The following is a 20,092-nucleotide window of genomic DNA, read 5'->3' on the forward strand; positions in this document are numbered from 1 at the left end:
TTGTAACAATAGCATAAATATGGATATGGTTGTTTCTCTGTGACATTGGAGATATTTCATACCAGTCGTGCTGTGAATTGGTTGGATAGACACCAGATTGGAAGGAAGAAAGGGAGCTTACCATGACAATATTATAATGAGTGCTGCACTTATTAATTTACAGATCTAACATGGATTTCTAGAAAATTTTAACATTAATCTTTTTCTTGTGCCTTTGTATCTTATCAGCTCACGATTGGCATGGATATTAAGAGATTTGGCATGGTTAATTTAAGGGGTGGCTGGATGCCCTTCCTGTCACCAGCCGGTCACCCTTCTGCCGGCCCCTTCTACTTCCCAGGATAGAATGTGTGTATCTCAACCATTTTCAGGCAGTGATACTGTTGTGAAAGTGTGCATATGTTTTCTGCACATTTGCAAATTGTGTAACTGAGGTAGGACATGGGTACCAGCCCATTATTCACCTAGTGTGATTGGGAAACTGCCAAAAAGACACGTCAAAGACAGCTGGCTCTTGAGTCCTTTGGGAAGTTGCAATTGTATGTGACCTCAATGTGCCAGGAATATCTTCATCATCATACATTGCTAAATGTGTTATTAATACTGGACACACGTTCACTGAGCACCTACAGTGCAACTATTTGAATGTTGTGGCTGGTGGTGGCTGTGGCATACCACAGTGGTCCAAAACAAAGAGAGGCATTATGTAATGAAATACTTTATGTCTGTGTTTGCTAATAACTGTGATGTGACAAATAATAAAATTTGTATGGGTGAGAGGATGTAATAATAATGTCTTGTAATTGCAAATTCGGATGCCTTATGTGAAAAAGTGTATAAACATGGCAGGATAAGGTAGCTGCAAAGAATCATTGTGTCTAAAAATTGTAAAATAAGTACAAATGATCACAAAAGAACCCATGTACACCATATTTCCGAAGGAAGACATATGCATAACTTTTTTACTCATTGGACTGAGAGCAGTATAATTAGGTACTAAACAGTGGTGTAAGGCAAATCCAAGTAGAATAAATGAAATTTAATTAAATAATCAACAAAAATAAAATAAAGAATGAGGCAAATGGGGATGAAGATTCCGACTTTTGTAATATTGTAAGCTTGTGATGTGAATGAAGAGTAATAGGACAGCAAGGAAATAGTTATACACTGGAGCAATAGGAAAAGAAAAGAAAATTATCAACATTATGGTTAAAAAATGATGAGACAGAAGTGCAGAAGAGAGACCCAAGTTGGAAATAAGCGCAGAACAACAAATTTATAATGACAGAATGGGCTGAAAAGCATAGCCAGGATATTGGCAATAGAAAATCAGTAACACTTATAAAGAAACATTTCATACTAGCAGCGGATCTGATAGAGATATGACTCAGCCAAACCATTCCTGACCATGTTAAAATGAGTCCAAGAAATATGACATGACAACACAAATAATAACATCTCATCATTGCAAGTAATTGTGCAGTATCATACCCATATCACTGAAACATCTCAGGATGGCAAATAATTATACAATCTTGAACCTACTATGACTAATGTCAAGAAAACACAGATATATGGTGTGTGTGGCGAATGGAGTAACCGTTGTTTATCACCTTGTCATATAAGAGAAAATGAAAGTAAAACCTTCTGGCGAAATGTGCAGACTGAGAATGCCCTCAACCTTTAGAAAATTCAGGTCAATCAATAGTAGGAGGAAATCTAAGAATCTAAGGAATCTAATAATCTGCCATGACTATATCAGTCAAATCCTTAAAAATATTTTTTATATTATGCATGAATTGAATTTCTTCTGAATGATGATGGTATAACAAGGAATAATTTAATTTACAGCTTTTGGTTTAATCAATCAATAGTAGCCAAAGGAAACAGTGGTATCACAAATGTTCAGCCTCTAATGTTCACAGATGTCTCACAGATAGAGGGTATGGAAAGGAAACAGTTCAGTACAGCAGATTATGTTTCATGTCCTAATAAGTTAATGAAACAGTCTCAGACTGATGACAGTTACGAGGTCAGAGATCTAACAATTTATTTATAAGTTCTTTGACTTCTCTATATGATAGATTAGGCAGAAGGATAAAAAGGCAAAACAATAGTAAAGACAGCAGACAAAACAAGAAAAGAAGAGATGAGTAGGACTCAACTATATCCGTACTTGGTGTAGAGATTGGCAGTTGATCTTCAAAATAAACAAATGTAATGTATTGCACATAAATAACCAGAAAAACCCTTTGTTATATGAATAACAAATTGTCAAAACAATCATTGGTAGCAATCACATCCATTAAATATATGGGAGTATGCATATGGAATGATTTGAAATGGAATGATTAAATAAAACCAGCCGTAGGAATAGAAGTGTAGTCCACCTACAAAAGATATTGCTTACAAAACACTTGTTTGACTGACACTTGGATATTGCCCATCAATTTGGAACACTTATCAGACATGTTTGACAGAGAAAATAGAGAAAATTCAAAGAAAAGCATCACATTTTGTCACAATTTCATCCACTTGACAATTTTTCTGATTTGTGAGTGTGCACTTCACTACCTAACATTTCTTTCTACCATCTTGACTTATTTTGAATTTCATTTTTGAGTATTTTGCCCATAACTACATTTTTTTTTTTTTAAATTCTAAGATATGGTAGTGGACAAAAATGAACGATTAACCTCACAGATATATTGTTGTCTTAAAAGGCACCTAACAGAAGATGAGCATTGTTTCCAAATTGGAATGTTGGAATGAATGTGTGCTAAAGTCAAAATATAGATTATGTTGCTTATGTTTCAACAGCAGAGGACAGACAGCCTTTCTATTCAAAATGGGATGCAATGAATGGAAAGTTTCAGATTAATTTTGTTTACAAGTACCAAAGATGATATTAATAAACAAGAGAGTATCATAATGCAAATAACTGACTGCTCAATAGGTAACAACAGTAACAATAAATATAGGATACCTTCAGAAGTTCTCATTTTTAAAAATTAGGATAGGTGGCCAGGAATTGATAGCAAGTGTGCTTCTGACTTTTATTTCATAAACTCATGGAATTTGTGATAAATTTGAATTAATCTCTTTAATTTGTGAAACAAGATGCTTATGAGCTGTTCTTCACTTTTCCATTGACATTTTACCTTTTAAATTACTGGACTAATATCAACACCAAGGGATCTGATTAAATGCTGAATTATTCAGTCAACCTATCTATATGATTATATCTAAAAACAAAGATGATGAGACTTACCAAACAAAAGTGCTGGCAGGTCGATAGACACACAAACAAACACAAACATACACACAAAATTCAAGCTTTCGCAACAAACAGTTGCTTAGTCAGGAAAGAGGGAAGGAGAGGGAAAGACGAAAGGATGTGGGTTTTAAGGGAGAGGGTAAGGAGTCATTCCGCTCCCGGGATGTTTGTTGCGAAAGCTTGAATTTTGTGTGTATGTTTGTGTTTGTTTGTGTGTCTATCGATCTGCCAGCGCTTTTGTTTGGTAAGTCTCATCATCTTTGTTTTTAGATATATTTTTCCCACGTGGAATGTTTCCCTCTATTATATTCATATCTATATTATTAAATAGATTCTGGTTAGGTAAAGGCCTTCAGAAGTAAGTTGACAAGAACCAAAGAAAATGAAAGCTGAGTAGTAATTAGTGCATAGAAGTAAAGTGGTAATAAAAGTGTATATCTAAGTTTTACCTCAGTTTACTACATATTCTATCTATTTGCCTGAGGTCAATTACATTCTCTCTGGGAGCTGTGATTCAATAAATTCATTGCAAATCGGAGTAGGTATACAGTACTGCAGTCAGAGAAGAGTGAATGAAGATTATTTTGTACATGGTTAAACATATATCAAGAAAGGGACCTTCACATTCTCAGCTAATATGTAACTCACATGTGTGGCACAAGCAAGATGTTTCTTAACGAACAACAGCCCTTTGAGGCTGCAGTGAGTACCGGCGTTTCGCCATACCTTGAGAATCACGGCGAACTGGTGGTTGTGGTGATCCTGCCTCTCCAGGAAACACAGGTCGCTCATCACCAGTTGGAGAAGGAATTGTGCTTCCTGTGGTTGTTCCCTGTCCGGGCTGCCCTGACATACTTGTTACTGATGACCGCGAAGTTGTCTTTGTCATTGGGGGTCTGCACTGTGTCTGTTTACAAAAGAAATACAAAGAATTTCATTAGATTTGAGTATTAAGCTCTGTTGGTGCAGTGATTAAGATATCTAGTGCTTTTGTAATTAATTATCATATGAATAACAGTATTATCTGAACACAAATGAAATAAAGAATCTTATGAGGAAATTAGCTACCTTCAGTGTCACCTTCAGTGTCATTTTTGTGTGTTAAAATCATATTCAGTAATGGTATTTGTTAGTTATTTAAGTAATCTCATTCAAGTTTTATCTTATTACTACACCAAAGAGAATAAAGCTGAAACATGGTGAACATATTACGAAAAACTACTGGCAGAGAAATACTGTATTAGAAATAGGACATTGTGTGTCCCTGTACTATCTTCACATTGTAACTGAAAAAACTTCACATCATTCCTAAACATACTTGTTGACTGTAATAAGCAAATAAAACCACTAAATTCTATAATGAGAGGGGACTATTAGAGATGGGTGATTCGTAACATTTCTACCACAGAAATGCATATATTGTTGTCTGTTGCTGTAGACTACACTAATAGATCACTATTAGTAATGATGGACAGTGTATGTTGTGTATCACAGTTTCTGGTCTTACTCTAATTTATACAGGCTGCAAAATGGAACTGTGAAGTTAACACAACAGCTGTTACCTATATGCTACTTATACAGTTAGAACAACAATTTACTGTTCAGCTACTACAAAACAGTTCAGAATTATGCAAGCACTATGTTAACTGCTGAAAGAAATATTTTACTGTGCTGCATGAATGGGTGATTATTAACAATGTATTTTACTTACATAGTGATAATGGGGATTCACAAACACAGAATTAAAATTCAAATATTATTTGCAATATATGGATAATAAGATGCAATTTTTAAGCTTTTTTTTATTTCTGAAGAAGCTATTTTCAGACTAATGACTGTGGGCAAAACAATCAAACATTACACTCATTCAAGGAGTTCCTCTTTACACTCAGGAGGGATACAGAAATGATATGAAACTTATTTTTGTGTCTACTGTTCATGTAGATCATAGTTCATTTGAAATTTTTATGCACATTACATAGATATCAGTATGTAACTGTAGTAATTTTGATCTCCTTGAAGTGATCTCTGCAAGCAGTTTGCTTATTACCTATACATACATACTTACTGGTAATTTTTGTTTTCAATAAACAGTTAATTGATTTTAGCTGTGTTGTCCCAGATTTCCCCACAAGATAGCAGGAGTGAATCAAAATATGCTGACATGTTTGTGTGAAAGTTTCACTTTATTCTTTGCATAGCTGGTACACATTAATGGTGCCAGATTTGGGGGAAAGGGGATATTCTCACCGACTTGCTGGTGCCTTATGCAAAATAAACACTTGTGGGTGCAGTTAACAACCATACTTGTAAATTGGAGTTTGCTCCAACTAAGGTTAATTACCATTGAAAGTCAAATATTGAACTGTATCTTACACAAAAAATACCACAGTCCTACCCACAAAGGCAGGTAGTGGCTGCATTGGATTAAGTGGGTACCCAACTAGAAGACAGAAATAAATTGGGTTATTTGCAATCACTCAAATGCACACTAACTCACAAAAAGGAGATTTGATACAAACAACTAAACTATGTAGCAACACACAACATAAACTCGCTACATAAGACTGGAAAACTCAAGAATTTCACAGATGACTTAAAATAAACAATAAAATAAAATAAAATAAAATAAATAGCAGCACTCCAAGAAGTGAGAAACGTGGTAGTAGACTCTTTGGGATCACAAGAATACAGAATTTATCATGGGAAACCATAACAGAGTGTTATGAAGCAATGTCCCCAATTTGGAAAAGGATTTATAGTAAATATAAAAATAATAGATTCAGTATACAATTTTCAAACAATATCACCAAGAACTGCAAGTCTGACATCAAAAACAATGAATAAAACTTACAGAATATGAACTGCTCATGCTCCTACAAATGAAAAAAATGTAACCAAAACAAGGGAAGATGTAGAAAAATTTTAGGACCTTGTTAAAGAAACTGTGAACAGAACAAATAAATAAAAGGAATGTAAAAATCTTTTTGGGAGAATTGAGTGCCCAGTTGGGAAAAGTAAGGAAATATGAAGATTTAATTAGAAAATGGAGTTCATGTAACTTTACAAACAAGAATGACCAAAGACTTATAGAACTTGGCAGGGAACATGCTATATCTAAATCAACATACATTAAGAGGAAGCCAGATAAGCTTAAAACACGGAAACATGAAGATTGGAGGAAGGGAAGATGGCAGCTACATCATGTTTGTGTAGACAACAAATTTCATAAGAAAATTTACAATGTTGTTGTATTGAGAGTAGTAGAAATAGGCTCAGACCACTAAATAGTTAACTAAATTCAAATTAATAATGCCTGACATTATCAAGAATATAGAAACACATCTGTAGTAACACGGTTCAAGTTTTCCGTCGCACTTCACATAGTGTAGACCGGGAACAGTCTCCTAGGCATGCCCGATGTGAACTGACTGGGCACGGCCCGTGCTGCCTGAGTTGTTGTTGTTGTTGTTGTTGTTGTTCCGCCAGCAGAGGTCGTGGCCAAATAATCGCGTGCCCTCTGGTAGACAGGACTCTACTTGCGGCAACTACCGTCCGATGTGCGCTTCCCGCGATCTTTCTGGTGGCTACTGCACTCCTCCTCCTTCGGGGCTGAAGCCACTGTGATCCACTGCATCGGAAGGTGGAGCATCATGCAGGAGCAATGACATCCACATGCATCGGAAGGCTGGAGTCGAGGGGATCTGCCAACCCTCGAGCCGGAACCTTCAAATACGGCTGGAAGTAACCCACACGAAGAGGCCCCCGTCATCCCACCACCAGAGCCCGGGACAGAACAGGAGACAAGCCATCAAACTCCAGATCCTGGTCCACCTCGGGAGGGGCAAGACCCAGTGGTGGGGACAATGGGGAAGGGACGACCACAGGTGAACCAGCCTCCTGAGAAACCGGGCCTGCGAGGGAGGCCGGCTCTCGCTGGGGCATCTCGAACGATGGCGATGCCAGTGCTGGAGCTACTAGAGGCTGCCAAGGCTGAGAACCATCGCAGTGTGGCGGAGTCACAGGGGGGAGGGGTGGTAGTGTCCCCTGAGAAACCAACACGGGTGCCGGCAATGGGGAAGCAGGTGCCCGAGGGGTCGGAGGGTGGGTGCTCAAACATGGACGTAGCTGATTTTGGTGACGACGTACCACCTGCAAGGTATAGAGCCGGCAGCCATTTCGGCATTGCGACCAAACCCACGTGCCCAGACTGACAAACCCGGTGGAAAGCCGGGTACTCTGTTTTGCCAAGACTGGTGAGGACCAGGGCAGAAGAGGTGCAGCAGAGTCCTAGGTTGGCGCCCGTGGAGGAGCTGTGCGGAGCTGCGTTCTCCCATTGGTGTGGTCTGGTATGCCGTCAGGAAAAACATCAATGCCTCCTCCGCAGAAAATTCGTGCACATACTTTTTCATCTGTGTCTTAAATGTGCGCACCATGCGCTCGGCTTCCCCTTTCAATTGTGGACGTGCCGAATACGAAGCGCCTACAAAAATCCTGGAAGGTCTGTGAAATAAACTGAGGTCCATTGTCCGAGACCAGGGTGACTGGCAGACCTTCCACAGAAAAGATTTTTGCCAGTGCCTGGATTGCAACTTCTGAAGTGCTTGAGGAGCAGCGAACCACATATGGGAATCGGGAATAAGCATCAATGACAATGAGTCAAAAGCCATTGAGAAACGGGCCCACAAAATCGATGTGAACACGTTCCCATGCCTGGGTTGCAGGCGGCCATGAAGAGAATGCTGACCTGGGAGATGCCTGTTGGCTTGCACACTGGGAACAGGCGGCCACCAAGTGCTCAATTTCTCTGTCAATACCGGGCCAGTACACATGTCTGCGAGCCAAGGTTTTAGTACGGGAAACACCCCAGTGCCCCTCATGTAATAACGTGAGGACTTCCCTTCGCAAACTTGCAGGAACAACCACGCGAGGAGCTGTATCATCGGTAGCCAGAAGGAGAACTCCTTCCAAGACAGAGAGGCGGTCTCGTAGAACAAAATAATTGCGAAGAGGGTCCGAGGCCCAGCCTGGAAGTCGAGATGACCACCCCTGCTGAATGAGGTGAACTACTTGCCGGAGAACCGGGTCAGCTGCCGTTTCCCTGGCGACTCTAGAACTAGTGATCGGGAAGCCATCAACCGCTTGGCGGGACGCCACATCCAAATGAAAACATATAATCTCCTCTCGATCGAACCTAGGATCCAGGCCCACCGGAAGACAGGAAAGAGCGTCTGCGTTGGCCTGCTGTCCGGTAAGGTGAAAATGAATGTCATAGTGGTACTTAGAGAGGAACAAGGCCCAGCACTGTAGTCTGTGGGCTACCCTATCCAGAATCTGAGAGGCGGGGCCAAATAACAACATTAATGGCTTATGGTCAGTGATTAACTGACACTTCGTGCCATACAAGAAAGTGTAAAACTTGGTAACAGCGTAGACAATGGCCAAACCCTCTTTTTCCACCTGGGAGTAATGGGCCTGCACGGGACTAAGAGTTTTAGATGCAAACGCCAGTGGCTGCTCAGAACCACCCCATACTGCGAAGCATCTGTAGCCAGGACCAACAGCTTATGGGGGTCAAAAGTAGCCAAACACAGCACTGACGTGAGGAGGCCCTTCAACGAGGTGAACACTCGCTCGCATGGAGGCGACCAATCAAAAGGAACACCCTTGCGCAGAAGGCAGTACAGGGGGCGGGCTATGGTGGAATCCCTGGGAATGAACCGGTGGTAATAAGCAATCTTGCCTAAAAAAGCTTGTAACTCTTTCAGTGAAGCGGGCCATGGAAGGTCTACAATACCTTGGACCAAACTTCCTAGCGGCTGGATGCTGTGCTGAGAGATGGTGTAGCCCACATACTCAATAGATGGTTGGAAGAAGTTGGACTTACACAGGTTGCAACGCAAGCCCATGGACCTGAATTTGAGAAAGAGGGTGCAAAGGTTGTGCAAGTGTTACTTCATGCTGCAGCCTGTGACAATTATGTCATCCAGGTAATTAATACAATGAGGGATTGTCGACATGACGTGCTCAAGATAATGCTGGAATATCGCCGGGGCACTGGATATTCTGAAGGCCAACCGCTGGTATTGGTAAAGGCCAAACGGGGTGTTGATGACTGCCAGCCGTTTGGAGTCCTCATCAAGTGGTATCTGATGATAAGCCTCCGAAAGATAGGTTTTCGAAAAATAGTGGCCTCCCGCCATGGTGGAGAACAATTCATCAGCCCGAGGCAAAGGTTAGGTGTCCACCACCAATTGGGAATTAATGGTGGCCTTGAAATTGCCACAAAGACATAATTTTCCCGAGGGTTTCCTGACAATAATGAGGGGCGAAGCCCACTCACTAGAAGAAATGGGAAGAATGACCCCAAGGGCTGTCAGCTGGTCGAGCTCTTCTTTTACCTGTGTGCAGAGAGCCAAGGGGATCTGCCTCGCACGTAGAAAACTCAGGCGAGCCAATGCCTTCAATGTTAAGTGAGCTTCAAAGTCTGAAACACGCCCCAGGCCCTCCTCAAAGATATCCAGAAAGTCCGAGATCAAAGATTCCAATGATTGATAGGGAATGTCTTCGGAGACCAACTGTATGGTGTCAGCGATAGAAAAACCGAAAGCTTGAAAGGCATCCAAGCCAAAAAGGTTAGCGGTGCTCGCATCACTGACAACAATAAAAGTAATAGGCTGAGTAACTGATTTGTAAGTCACGTCGGTAGTGAATTGACTCAGTAGGGGAATGAACTGTTTACCATAACCGCGTAGACACCAGTAAACTGGTGCCAACAGGGGCGACCCAAGGTCGGAATAAGTTTGTGCATTCAACAAAGAAACTGCCGCACCCGTATCTACTTGCAGTTGTAATCGGCGCGACCGAACCGACACCTCGATAAAGAGTTTGTGTGCCGATGCATCAGGAGCCTGGCCCGATGAAACTTCCTCATGGTCCATGTCCTCTGTACCAGCTTCCTTCGATTCATCACACTAACAAAACTAATTTTCTCGAGTGATTGTTGGGTGATTTAAGTCTCCCCTGATGACTGTATTATGACTGGGGAACTTATGTACAAGTAAACTGAGATTTTCTCTAAATTTTTTGGTTATATCAGGAAATGAGCTGGGTGAATGGCAGAAGGGTCAAATCATCATTTTATTTCCACCCCTGATACTGAGCCTTGTCCAAACAATCTCACACGCAGCGTCAATTTCTGTCTCAGTGGATTTGAGTTTCTTGCCTACTGTGACAAATACACCACCTCCATTTCCCATTAATATACACTTAAATATACACTTAAATTTTAACCAGGAATCTCACTGCTATCAATTTAAGGTTCCAACAAGATTCCTGTACTTAGTATTATATGAGTTTCACTGTTTTTCAGGAGGACTTTGTTGTGAGTGCTTCAACAGTTAACCACTAGGATTTTTTAAATTCTTTCACCTAGCAGAGCCATTTCTTTCAGTCTTTCACTGATACTTCTGGGCTTCCTACAGCTGTCGTTATCTGGATTGGATGGACAGCTGCCTAATCTAAAAACCCTTGTGTGCACCCCACACACTGTCAGCTATCTAGGTAACAGCCTCTGATGTATCATGCACATCTGACCCATTTAGGGGGGCCCTACAGTTCTCAACCATATGGTGCAAGTCCAGGAAGTCACAGCCTAGCTTATCATAGAACCTTCGAAGTCTCTGGTTCAGTTCTTTCACTCAACTCAGAACTAAGGGGCCGAGGTCAGTTCTGGGGACAATGCTGCAAATTGTGAGCTTAGTTGAAACTCCATACACAAGGCTGGTCTTCTCAACCTTCTATGCTAGTTGCTGGAATGACCCAAGTATGACCTTGGAGCCCAGACGACAGGCACCATTTATTCCAATATGTGCCACAAGCTGCAGTTGATTGCATCCAGCTCCCTTAATGGCCTCTTCACATGTTGAATGATGCTCCCAGGCATATACACTTGAGTGCACCTGGTGCAAAACTGGAAAGAAATGGGTTAATATAATCTACCATGAACATATTAAATGTGGGGTGAGCACAAACTGCATGTATCAGTAATCATCCTGTACTTAGTGTGTACTTTTGTGTAGAAATCAACATGAATAAGAAACTTGTTGCTAATACATCAAGAAAACTGAGGCAGGCTGTACAGCTGTAGGAATACACAAAAATAAACATCTTAGCAAAGAATTTTTTTCCATGCCCAATACTCTTGAAGTTTTAAAATTACTGAAGGCAACATCATTACAAAGCTAAAAACCTATCATTCATTATAAAAATGTCAACATAACATGCATGGAACAAAAATCCTACATAACTATCATTTGAAAATGAACACATACAATTCCAGTGTTACACCAATGATTTATAAACATATCATACTTGTACAAGTGGTGGTGGTGGTGGTTGTTTGTGGGTGAGGGTGCTAAACAGCAAGGTCATCAGTGATCTTGCATGAATGTTATGAAGATGAGATTGGCAAAAACCTATTAAAAAATAATAATATATGAGAAAATCAAGTTGTATTCACACACAAGAATTGAAAAGACAGCCCCAATAAGATGAGCATCACAAAAGCTCTCAATGAAAGTCAGCTGAAACACAGCAGAATAATTAGATAAAATCAAGGACAAGATACCAGAAAAGAAATTCGGGACAGGTGACTGTGGCTGAGTGACTACAAGTGGTGGGTGATTGAGCCATTCTGTGACACATTAAAATCTCTCACCCAACATTTTGGGAAGAATTCTGAACATAACACAAAATTTTAAAACAACACCCCATTATCAGTTAACAATATTAGGAAAAGGATAGATTGCTATCCACCATAGAGGTGAAAAGCCTTTTTCAGAAAATAAAACACACACACACACTTTCACACAAGCAAGTGCACTTCATGCACATACGACTGCAACCTTTGGCAGCTCCCACCAGGATGCGACTGTCATGTGAAAGCAACCTGGAGTGGAGCGAGGAAGGGGGAGGGATAACAGGGTATGGATGAGGGTAGACAATAGTAGGGTATGCTGGGACTAGATGGTGGTCTGACAAGACTGCCAGAGGCTGTGTCAAGAGGTGGGGTGGGGGACAGGGAGCAGAAGAGGAGAGAAAAGGGGAGCAGAGAAGGAAAGAAAGGACCGGTGTATTGGAAGAGGGCGGCACACAATGAAAGTGAGGAGAGGTGAAAAAAAAAGGAGGTGATAGGACAGAAGGGGTGTAAACTGTTGGGTGGACAATGTGGGGACAGCAGGTTCCCGTAGCTTGAGGCTGGGATAATTTCAGGAGCAGAGGATGTGCTATAGAGATAACCCCCATCTGTGCAGTTCAGAAAAATTGATGGTGGAGTGGACGATCAAGATGGCCCAGCTTGTTAAGCAGCCATTGAAATCATGCATGTTATGTTCAAGTTGTGCCACAGGGGGGTCTACTTTGCTCTTGACCACAGCTTGGTGGTAGCCATTATCCTGGTAGACAGGTGGCTGGTAGTCATACCAGTATAAAAAGCTATGGCATCATTGTAGTAGAGCTGGTAAATAACATACCTGCTTTCAAAGGTGGCACAGCCTTTGGTAGGGTAAAACAAGCCTGTGACAGGACTGGAATAGGAAGTACTGGATGGGTGGATTGGGCAGGTCTTACATGCAGGTCTTCCACAGGTATATGATTCATGTGGCAAGGGGTCCAGAATTCTTCCAAAAATGTTGGATGTGAGATTTTAATGTCTTGCAGGGTAACTCAGTCAATCATTATCTAAAACTAGTCATCCAGCCACAGTCACTTGTCTTCTTTTTTGTGTCTGTACTGGTATTTTATCCTTGATTTTACCCAGTTGTTCTGCTTTGTTTTGTCTGACTTTTATTGAGGGCTTTTCTGATGCTCATCTTATCATGACTGTCTTTTCAATTCCTGCATGTGAATCAAATTTGGTTTGCCAATATATCACTATTTTTTTAATAGATTTTCACCAATCTTGTCCTTATATCATTCATGCAAGGGCACTGATGACCACATTGCTGTTTAGTGCCATCACCAATAAATCATCATTATCATCATCATTTGTATGTGTATGGTGTGTTCTTAAATCCTCAGTGCAACACTAGAATTGTATGTGTTTATTTTCACATTACAGCTACATAGGACATTTTTTCCGTACATGATGACATTTTTTGTAATGATGTAATTTTAAAATTTTTAAGACCTTTTTTTTTTTGCTGTGATGTTTGTGTCTTTTTGTGTGTTCCTACAGTTGTACAGAATAGCTCAATTTTGTTTTTGCTGTTAGCATTGATTTCTTAGTCACATTGCTTTCTATACAAATTCATATCATGGCATTCTCATTATTACTGGTACACCCAGTTTGTGTTTGACACCAATTTAATATGTGCATTGTAGGTTATATTAAACCATGAAATTTTGTGTTACTGTAACACTGTAAAGTCATCTGTGATGTGTGTTCATTTTTATGTATGATGGTTATTTTTGTCAATTATGTTATAAACTGCCATTTTTTACCAGAGTAGTTGTGTTTTCTTCAAATGTTTTTATCTCAGATATTACATTCTAAAGAGTTTTTTCCAAGGCAGTTTTCTGTATTTTGCTTGTTTACAGATCTGCAGATGGTTGTTAAACCAAAACTACCTTGTCATTGTATTTTGATTATTTATGCACTGAAAGCTTTTTATACAAAATGTTTTAAAATTTTAACTAACATCAAATTCATTCTGATAAAGAAAACGAATGAAAAAAAAAAAAACAAAAAACAAATAGGAGCTACAACCAATATCAGCTAATTAAAAATGACAAATACTAACACTATTATGAAAAGGATACTTGCTGCTCACCATATAGAGGAGTTGCTGAGTCACAGGTAGCCACAACAAAAATACCGTCACACAATAAGCTTTCGGCCAACAAGGCCTTTGTCAAAAATAGACAAAACACACACACACACACACACACACACACACACACACACACACACACACACATATATACATATGACGGCCAACAAGGCCTTTGTCAAAAATTAGACAAAACACACACACACACACACACACACACACACACACACACACACACACACACACCCATACATATGAGACCACAGTCTCTGGCAGCTGAAGCCATACTACGGACAGCAGCCCATCATGGGAGAGGCAACTGGTTGGGCATAAGGAAGAGGCTGGGGCAGGGAGAGAGAGGGATGGCAGGGTAAGGATTGGGGATGTGAAGTACTGCTGGGGTAGTACGTACGGATGAGGTGGGGAGAGGGTAGAGCAGGAGATTAGATGGAGGGCAGGGGGAAGAGGGGGGGGGCAGGGGGTAGCGGAAAACGAGAGAAGTAAAAAGGCTGGGTGCATTGGTGGAATAGAGGGCTATGTATGGGACAGGTCTTGCATCTAGGTCTATTACAGGGATATGAGCCATGAGGCAAGGGATTGGGAGCAGGGGTTGGGTAGGGATGGACGAGTATATTGTATAGGTTCGGTGGACAGTGGAATACCACTGTGGGAGGGTTGGGTATTTTTGGGGGAGGAGAACAAACAGTGAGGTCATTGTGTATGTTTGGTGGGTGGTGGAATGCCATTGTTGGAGGGGGGGGGGAGGGGTTGGAAGGATAGTGGATAGGAGATTCCTCATTTCAGGGCATGACTAGAGGTAGTCGAAACCTTGGCAGAGAATGTAATTCAGTTGCTCCAGTCCTGTGTGGTATTGAGTCATAAGGGGAATGTTCCTCAGTGGCCAGACAGTGGGACTTTGGAAGATGGTGGGTGACTGGAAAGATAAGGCACAGGAGATCAGTTTTTGTATGAGATTTTTTTTGGGTGGGGGGCTAATTATGGTCTATAAAGGCCTCAGTGTATTTTTAGAGGGACTGCTTGTCATCACAGATGCAACAACGATGGGTGGCTAGAATGTATGGAAGGGACTTCTTGGTATGGAATGGGTGGCAGCTGTTGAAGCGGAGGTATTGCTGGTGGTTGGTAGATTTGATATGGACAGATTTACTGATGTAGCCATCTTTGAAGTGGAGGTCAACATTGAGGAAGCTGGCTTGTTTGGTTGAGTAGGACCAGGTGAAGGTGTTGGGGTTCTGGAGGAATGTGGATAGGGTGTCATAACCTTTGATCCGACATTAAGATGTTATCAATGAATCTGGGTGGTTAGTAAGGCTTCCTATAGATGGCTCATGAGTAGGTTGGCATAGGATGGTGCCATGTGGTTGCCCAGAGCTGTACCCTGATTTGTTTGTAGATAATACGTTCAAGGGCAAAATAATTGTGGCTGAGGATATAGTTGGTCATGGTGACTAGAAAGCAGGTTGTTGGTTTGGAATCAATCTGGCATTGAGAAAGGTAGTGTTCAATAGTGGTAAGGCCTTGGGCATTAGGGATGTTAGTGTAAGGGAGGTGGCTTCAGTAGTGAGTAGCAGGGCACCATGTGGTAAAGGAACAGGAAATGTGGAGGGCCGGTGGAGGAAATGGTTGGTATCTTTTATATGAGAGGGTAGGTTGTGGGTAATAGGCTGAAGGTGTTGGTCTGTGAGAGCAGAGATTCTCTCCATGGGGGCACAGTAACTGGCCAGTGGGGCATCCTGGCTGGATGGGTTTATGGACTTTAGAAGCATGTTGAAGGTAGGAGTGTGGGGAGTGATAGGGATGAGGAGAAAGATGGACTCTGGAGAGGGGTTCTGGGATGCACAAAGGATTTGAAGAGACACTAGAGATCCTGCTGGATTTCTGGAATAAGGTCACTGTATCAGGGTTTGTAGGTGGATGAATCTGACTGCTGGCAGAGTCCTTCTGTCAGGCAATCCTTGCGGTGAAAAACAACAGTGGTGGAGCCTTTGTCAGCAGGTCAGATTATAAGATTGGGATCAGTTGTTAGTTGGTGGATTATGGTTCTTTCTGCAGATGTAATGTTAGTTTGCATGTTGAGGGTTTTGGGAAATGATAGTTGGAAAGATTTGAAGGTTACAAAATTCTGGAAAGTTAACAGTGGGAGCAGTGGGACTGATGCACAGTTGGATAGAGGAGCGAACGGAGTCAGGCAGGGTACAACATTGGTCTTTGGTTGAGTTTCATTGATAGGGTTGGTGGCGAAAAAGTGTTTCCACTGTAAGGAATGGGAGAAAGATAGAGGTCTTTAAAAATTCTTCCAAGATTGGATTTGGGAGAGGGGCAAAAGGTGAGACTTTTGGAAAGGCTAATGCTGACTGTACATTGGGTCTGTTTAAGTTCTGGTTTCTGTATGGTGGTGGGAAGGAGTTTTGGAGAGTGGGATAAATGTAGTAGGTCTGTGAGACAGGGTTGTCAGCTGTGAGGGCACGTGGAGAAAGTTTGGAGGTTGTTGTAGAGGTACTGGACAGTAGTAGTCCAAGGTGGGAGTAGGAAGTGAGCAGGGTGGAGAATTTTTTGAGGTGGCATTGTGCATGAAGAGTAAGAGTTTCAGTGTTTGTTATGGGATCCAGGAAATTGGGATTGCATAGCAGGAGAATTTTTAGTAGGAGAAAAGGTATTGCAAGGAGGTTTGGGCTTGATTGATACAGTTTTGGAGGATTATGTTGCTGAGGGCTAAGGATTGGCGGAATCTGAACTGTTGGAGGTCATTGTGGAAGGAAGGGTGACAGCTGGAGATGGGTAATTTGATGGTAAGGCCACTTGGGGGATTCTATGAACCAAGCAACAATGCAGGTATGGTATGTGGGAATGGGTTCTGGCTACGGATAAGGAAACTTTTCTGTAGTGATGAAGATAGAAGGAGCAAGGTTCCGTGGTGGTGGAAAAAAAACAGAAAAAATTTGTAAGTAACATAGAATTACGTCCGAAAAAGTTTGAAAAGAAAGCGCCCAAATATGTGACAAAAATCATGAAAGGGATGAAATGAATGAAATAAGGGGAAACAAGGTAAAATCTGAGGGAGCACATTGATAGTGAAAGGCAAAAATCAACTGAAATTGGTGTTGTTATGGTCCTGTAACCCTCCTGGTCTCCCTGACTACACCTAGCTGCCCTACCCTCTTACCACCTCATCCCTGCATGCTACCCCAGCAGCACTTTACCATTGCCCATCCTTATCCTGCTATCCTTCCCCTTCCCTCAGCCTCTTCCTTACCCCACCTGGTTGCCTTGCCCATCATGCGCTGCCACTCATAATCTGCTTCAGCTGCCAGAGACTGTGGTCATGTGCATGTGAGTTGTGTTTGTGTGTGTGTGCCTATTGTCTATTTTTGATGAAGGACTTGTTGGCTGAAAGCTAATTTAGTGACAGTCTTGTTGTGCCTATCTGCAACTCAGCATCTCTGCTTTGTGGTGAGTAGCAGCTATTCCTTTCATAATACAAATATCAGCAATGACATAAACCATTAAATTAATAGATATTCCACAAGAACTGGTAGAAAGTCTAAAAAAATAAGCCAAGAGTCCAGCTCCATTGAATCCACAAAGAAAATACGCATGGTGGACAACAAAAACTGACAAATTCCATGAAGAAAAACACCATGCATTGTTAAAGTTTCTAACACATATAACAGAAGAAAATGCCATCAAGCTTAAAAATGAAAGGAATGTAAGAATTTCATAAGGATATAATATACTCTGTAGAAGATAATTTCCACAAAGCCAATTCCAGGAACCACTACAAAATCTTTGAGAAACATCTACAACAATATGAGCTCCCTGTGCTAATACTGAAAGTTGAAGATGAAAGAATTGTGCCCAGTAACAAAGCAAATGTTGAAATCATGGCAAAAGCATTTACTGGACATTTGAACTGCAAAGAACCCAAAGAATTCTTACAATTCAGCACCAGTATCCCAATGGAAACCAGACCTTCCTGCTTTCCAAGAAGTTGAAAAATCACTTCTAGGACAAAAAAGAAGGCATGTGTAGAAGATAAAGTTCTTGTTGAAATGTGAAAATGTTAAAGTGATACAGTCAAGGCCTTCTTACACATAGCTGTTACAAAAATTTGGATAACTGAACAATTCCCCTAACACTGGGCCAAACCCATTATCCACTCACTACATGAGAAGGGGTATATTAGAAGTCAATATAGCTGTAGAGGAACATCTCTCCTAGGCTGCACATACAAGATTTTATTCAAGAACTTATGGCAGAGACTCAAGGAACAACTAAAAACGAAACTAGGCGATTTTCAAGGTTTCAGGCCATAAAGAAGCTGTGCAGATCAGATCATTAGCTTAAAATTAATTGTAGAGTACTATAGGAAACAGAAAGACCCTCTGGAAATAACATTTACAGAGTTAAAGAAGGTGTCTCCATAGATCATCAGTATTAAAAATTCTAAGGAATCTAGATTTCAACCAAAACTATTTAAACTTATGAAACTTACTGCGACCAACACCAAATCAAAATAAAGTTTAGAGGTGAAATTTTTTGATCATTTACCATAAAAACAAGCTTAAGACAAGGTGCCTCCCTATCACAATTATTATTCAATTGTGTTCTGGAATGCGTGAGAGAATGGTACAAGGATAACCCCAAAAACATAGGAATTGGAAGCACAAAAAATGATATGATAGTGCTTGGGATTTGCTGATGATCTTGATCTGCCTGCCAAGAGTGTTAAAGAAATGACAACAAGTTAAATCACTACAAGAGATAGCACAGAAAATTGGCCTTAGAATATTGTTTGGAAAAGCAGAGATTATGCTAACCGATACACAACTTGCAAACAAAATTACAGTGAAAGAAGAGGAAATCAAAATAGTTGATCAATTTAAACAGTTAGGTGAAATCATTATGAGCACCCTAAATGAGAAACTGACATGGCAAAATAAAATTTAAAAACTTAATAAAGCAGATTACATTCCTAAAAACACATTTAACAAAAAAACTTATGAACAAGTTGAAAATTAAAACACTGTAAAACAGTTACCCAACCAAAAATAACATATGCAGCTCAAATCATCTTTAAAACTACTGAAACAGCAAACATTAACAGAATACTGAAGAAAGAAAGAATAATAATTAAGATGTGCATAAATAAAAAATATCAAGTTAACTGGCACTGGAGAATAATTTGAAATAAAACAGCATACAAGAAAATAGAACAATCAGGAAGAACTGCATCTCATTCTTTGGATATCTGATAAGAACACCAGGAAACAGAATTAGTAACAGAATGATAGAAAAATTGTGGAATAGCAAGGGCAATGTTAAATGGATTACAGAAGTTAAGGAAGATATAGGAGAATTCCAAATTACCGTAGATGACCTAGAAATAATGCAAAACGTACAAACCAAACTATAAATGAAGATCAATAAAAGGACTGCTGGAAGGGTGATCTAAAGATTAAGAAAATAATAATAAATTACGAGGGTTGAATGAAAAGTAATGCCTCCACCTTCGTTAATTGGGTTTGGATGGGATTATTTTAATAAATCAAATGCAGAAATTATCATCAGAAAGTGATATTTAATTAGCAATATTAACTTTTCCACGTAATCACCAGCCAATTGGATACACTTCTGCCAACAATGAACAGGTTTTCTGAAGCCGTCATCAAAGAAGTCGACACTGTTTCTGAAACCACAGTCTCACAGTTCTCTCAACGTCTGTGAAATGCTGATTGTGATTGCAGTTTCTCTCTGAGTGATACAAAGATCGTCGTGAATCAATCTGTCAATGTTTTCCTTGTGAAGCTCAGTGGTTGCTGTCACAGTACATCCAACTCTTTGTTTATTACACAGGTAAGATATTCCCACCTCAACATCCTTAAACTTACTTGCCCAACAACCCACAGTACTCACATCAATACAATCACCCTAAACTGTTTTCATTCTAGAATGAATTTCCTTT

The 20,092-nt window shown here is 40.5% G+C and overlaps 1 protein-coding gene across 1 annotated transcript in view; it reads right to left on the reverse strand.

Annotated features, from left to right (window-relative positions):
• LOC126095771 (synapsin) overlaps positions 1 to 20,092 on the reverse strand; it is an 859,815-nt gene that overhangs the window by 17,643 nt on the left and 822,080 nt on the right. The window contains exon 8 of the mRNA XM_049910577.1: positions 4,004 to 4,184. Coding sequence (XP_049766534.1) covers positions 4,004 to 4,184 — 181 coding nt within the window. The remainder of the gene's footprint in view (positions 1 to 4,003; positions 4,185 to 20,092) is intronic.

The sequence above is a fragment of the Schistocerca cancellata genome, chromosome 8 (assembly GCF_023864275.1).
Source record: "Schistocerca cancellata isolate TAMUIC-IGC-003103 chromosome 8, iqSchCanc2.1, whole genome shotgun sequence".
Lineage (NCBI taxonomy): Eukaryota > Metazoa > Arthropoda > Insecta > Orthoptera > Acrididae > Schistocerca > Schistocerca cancellata.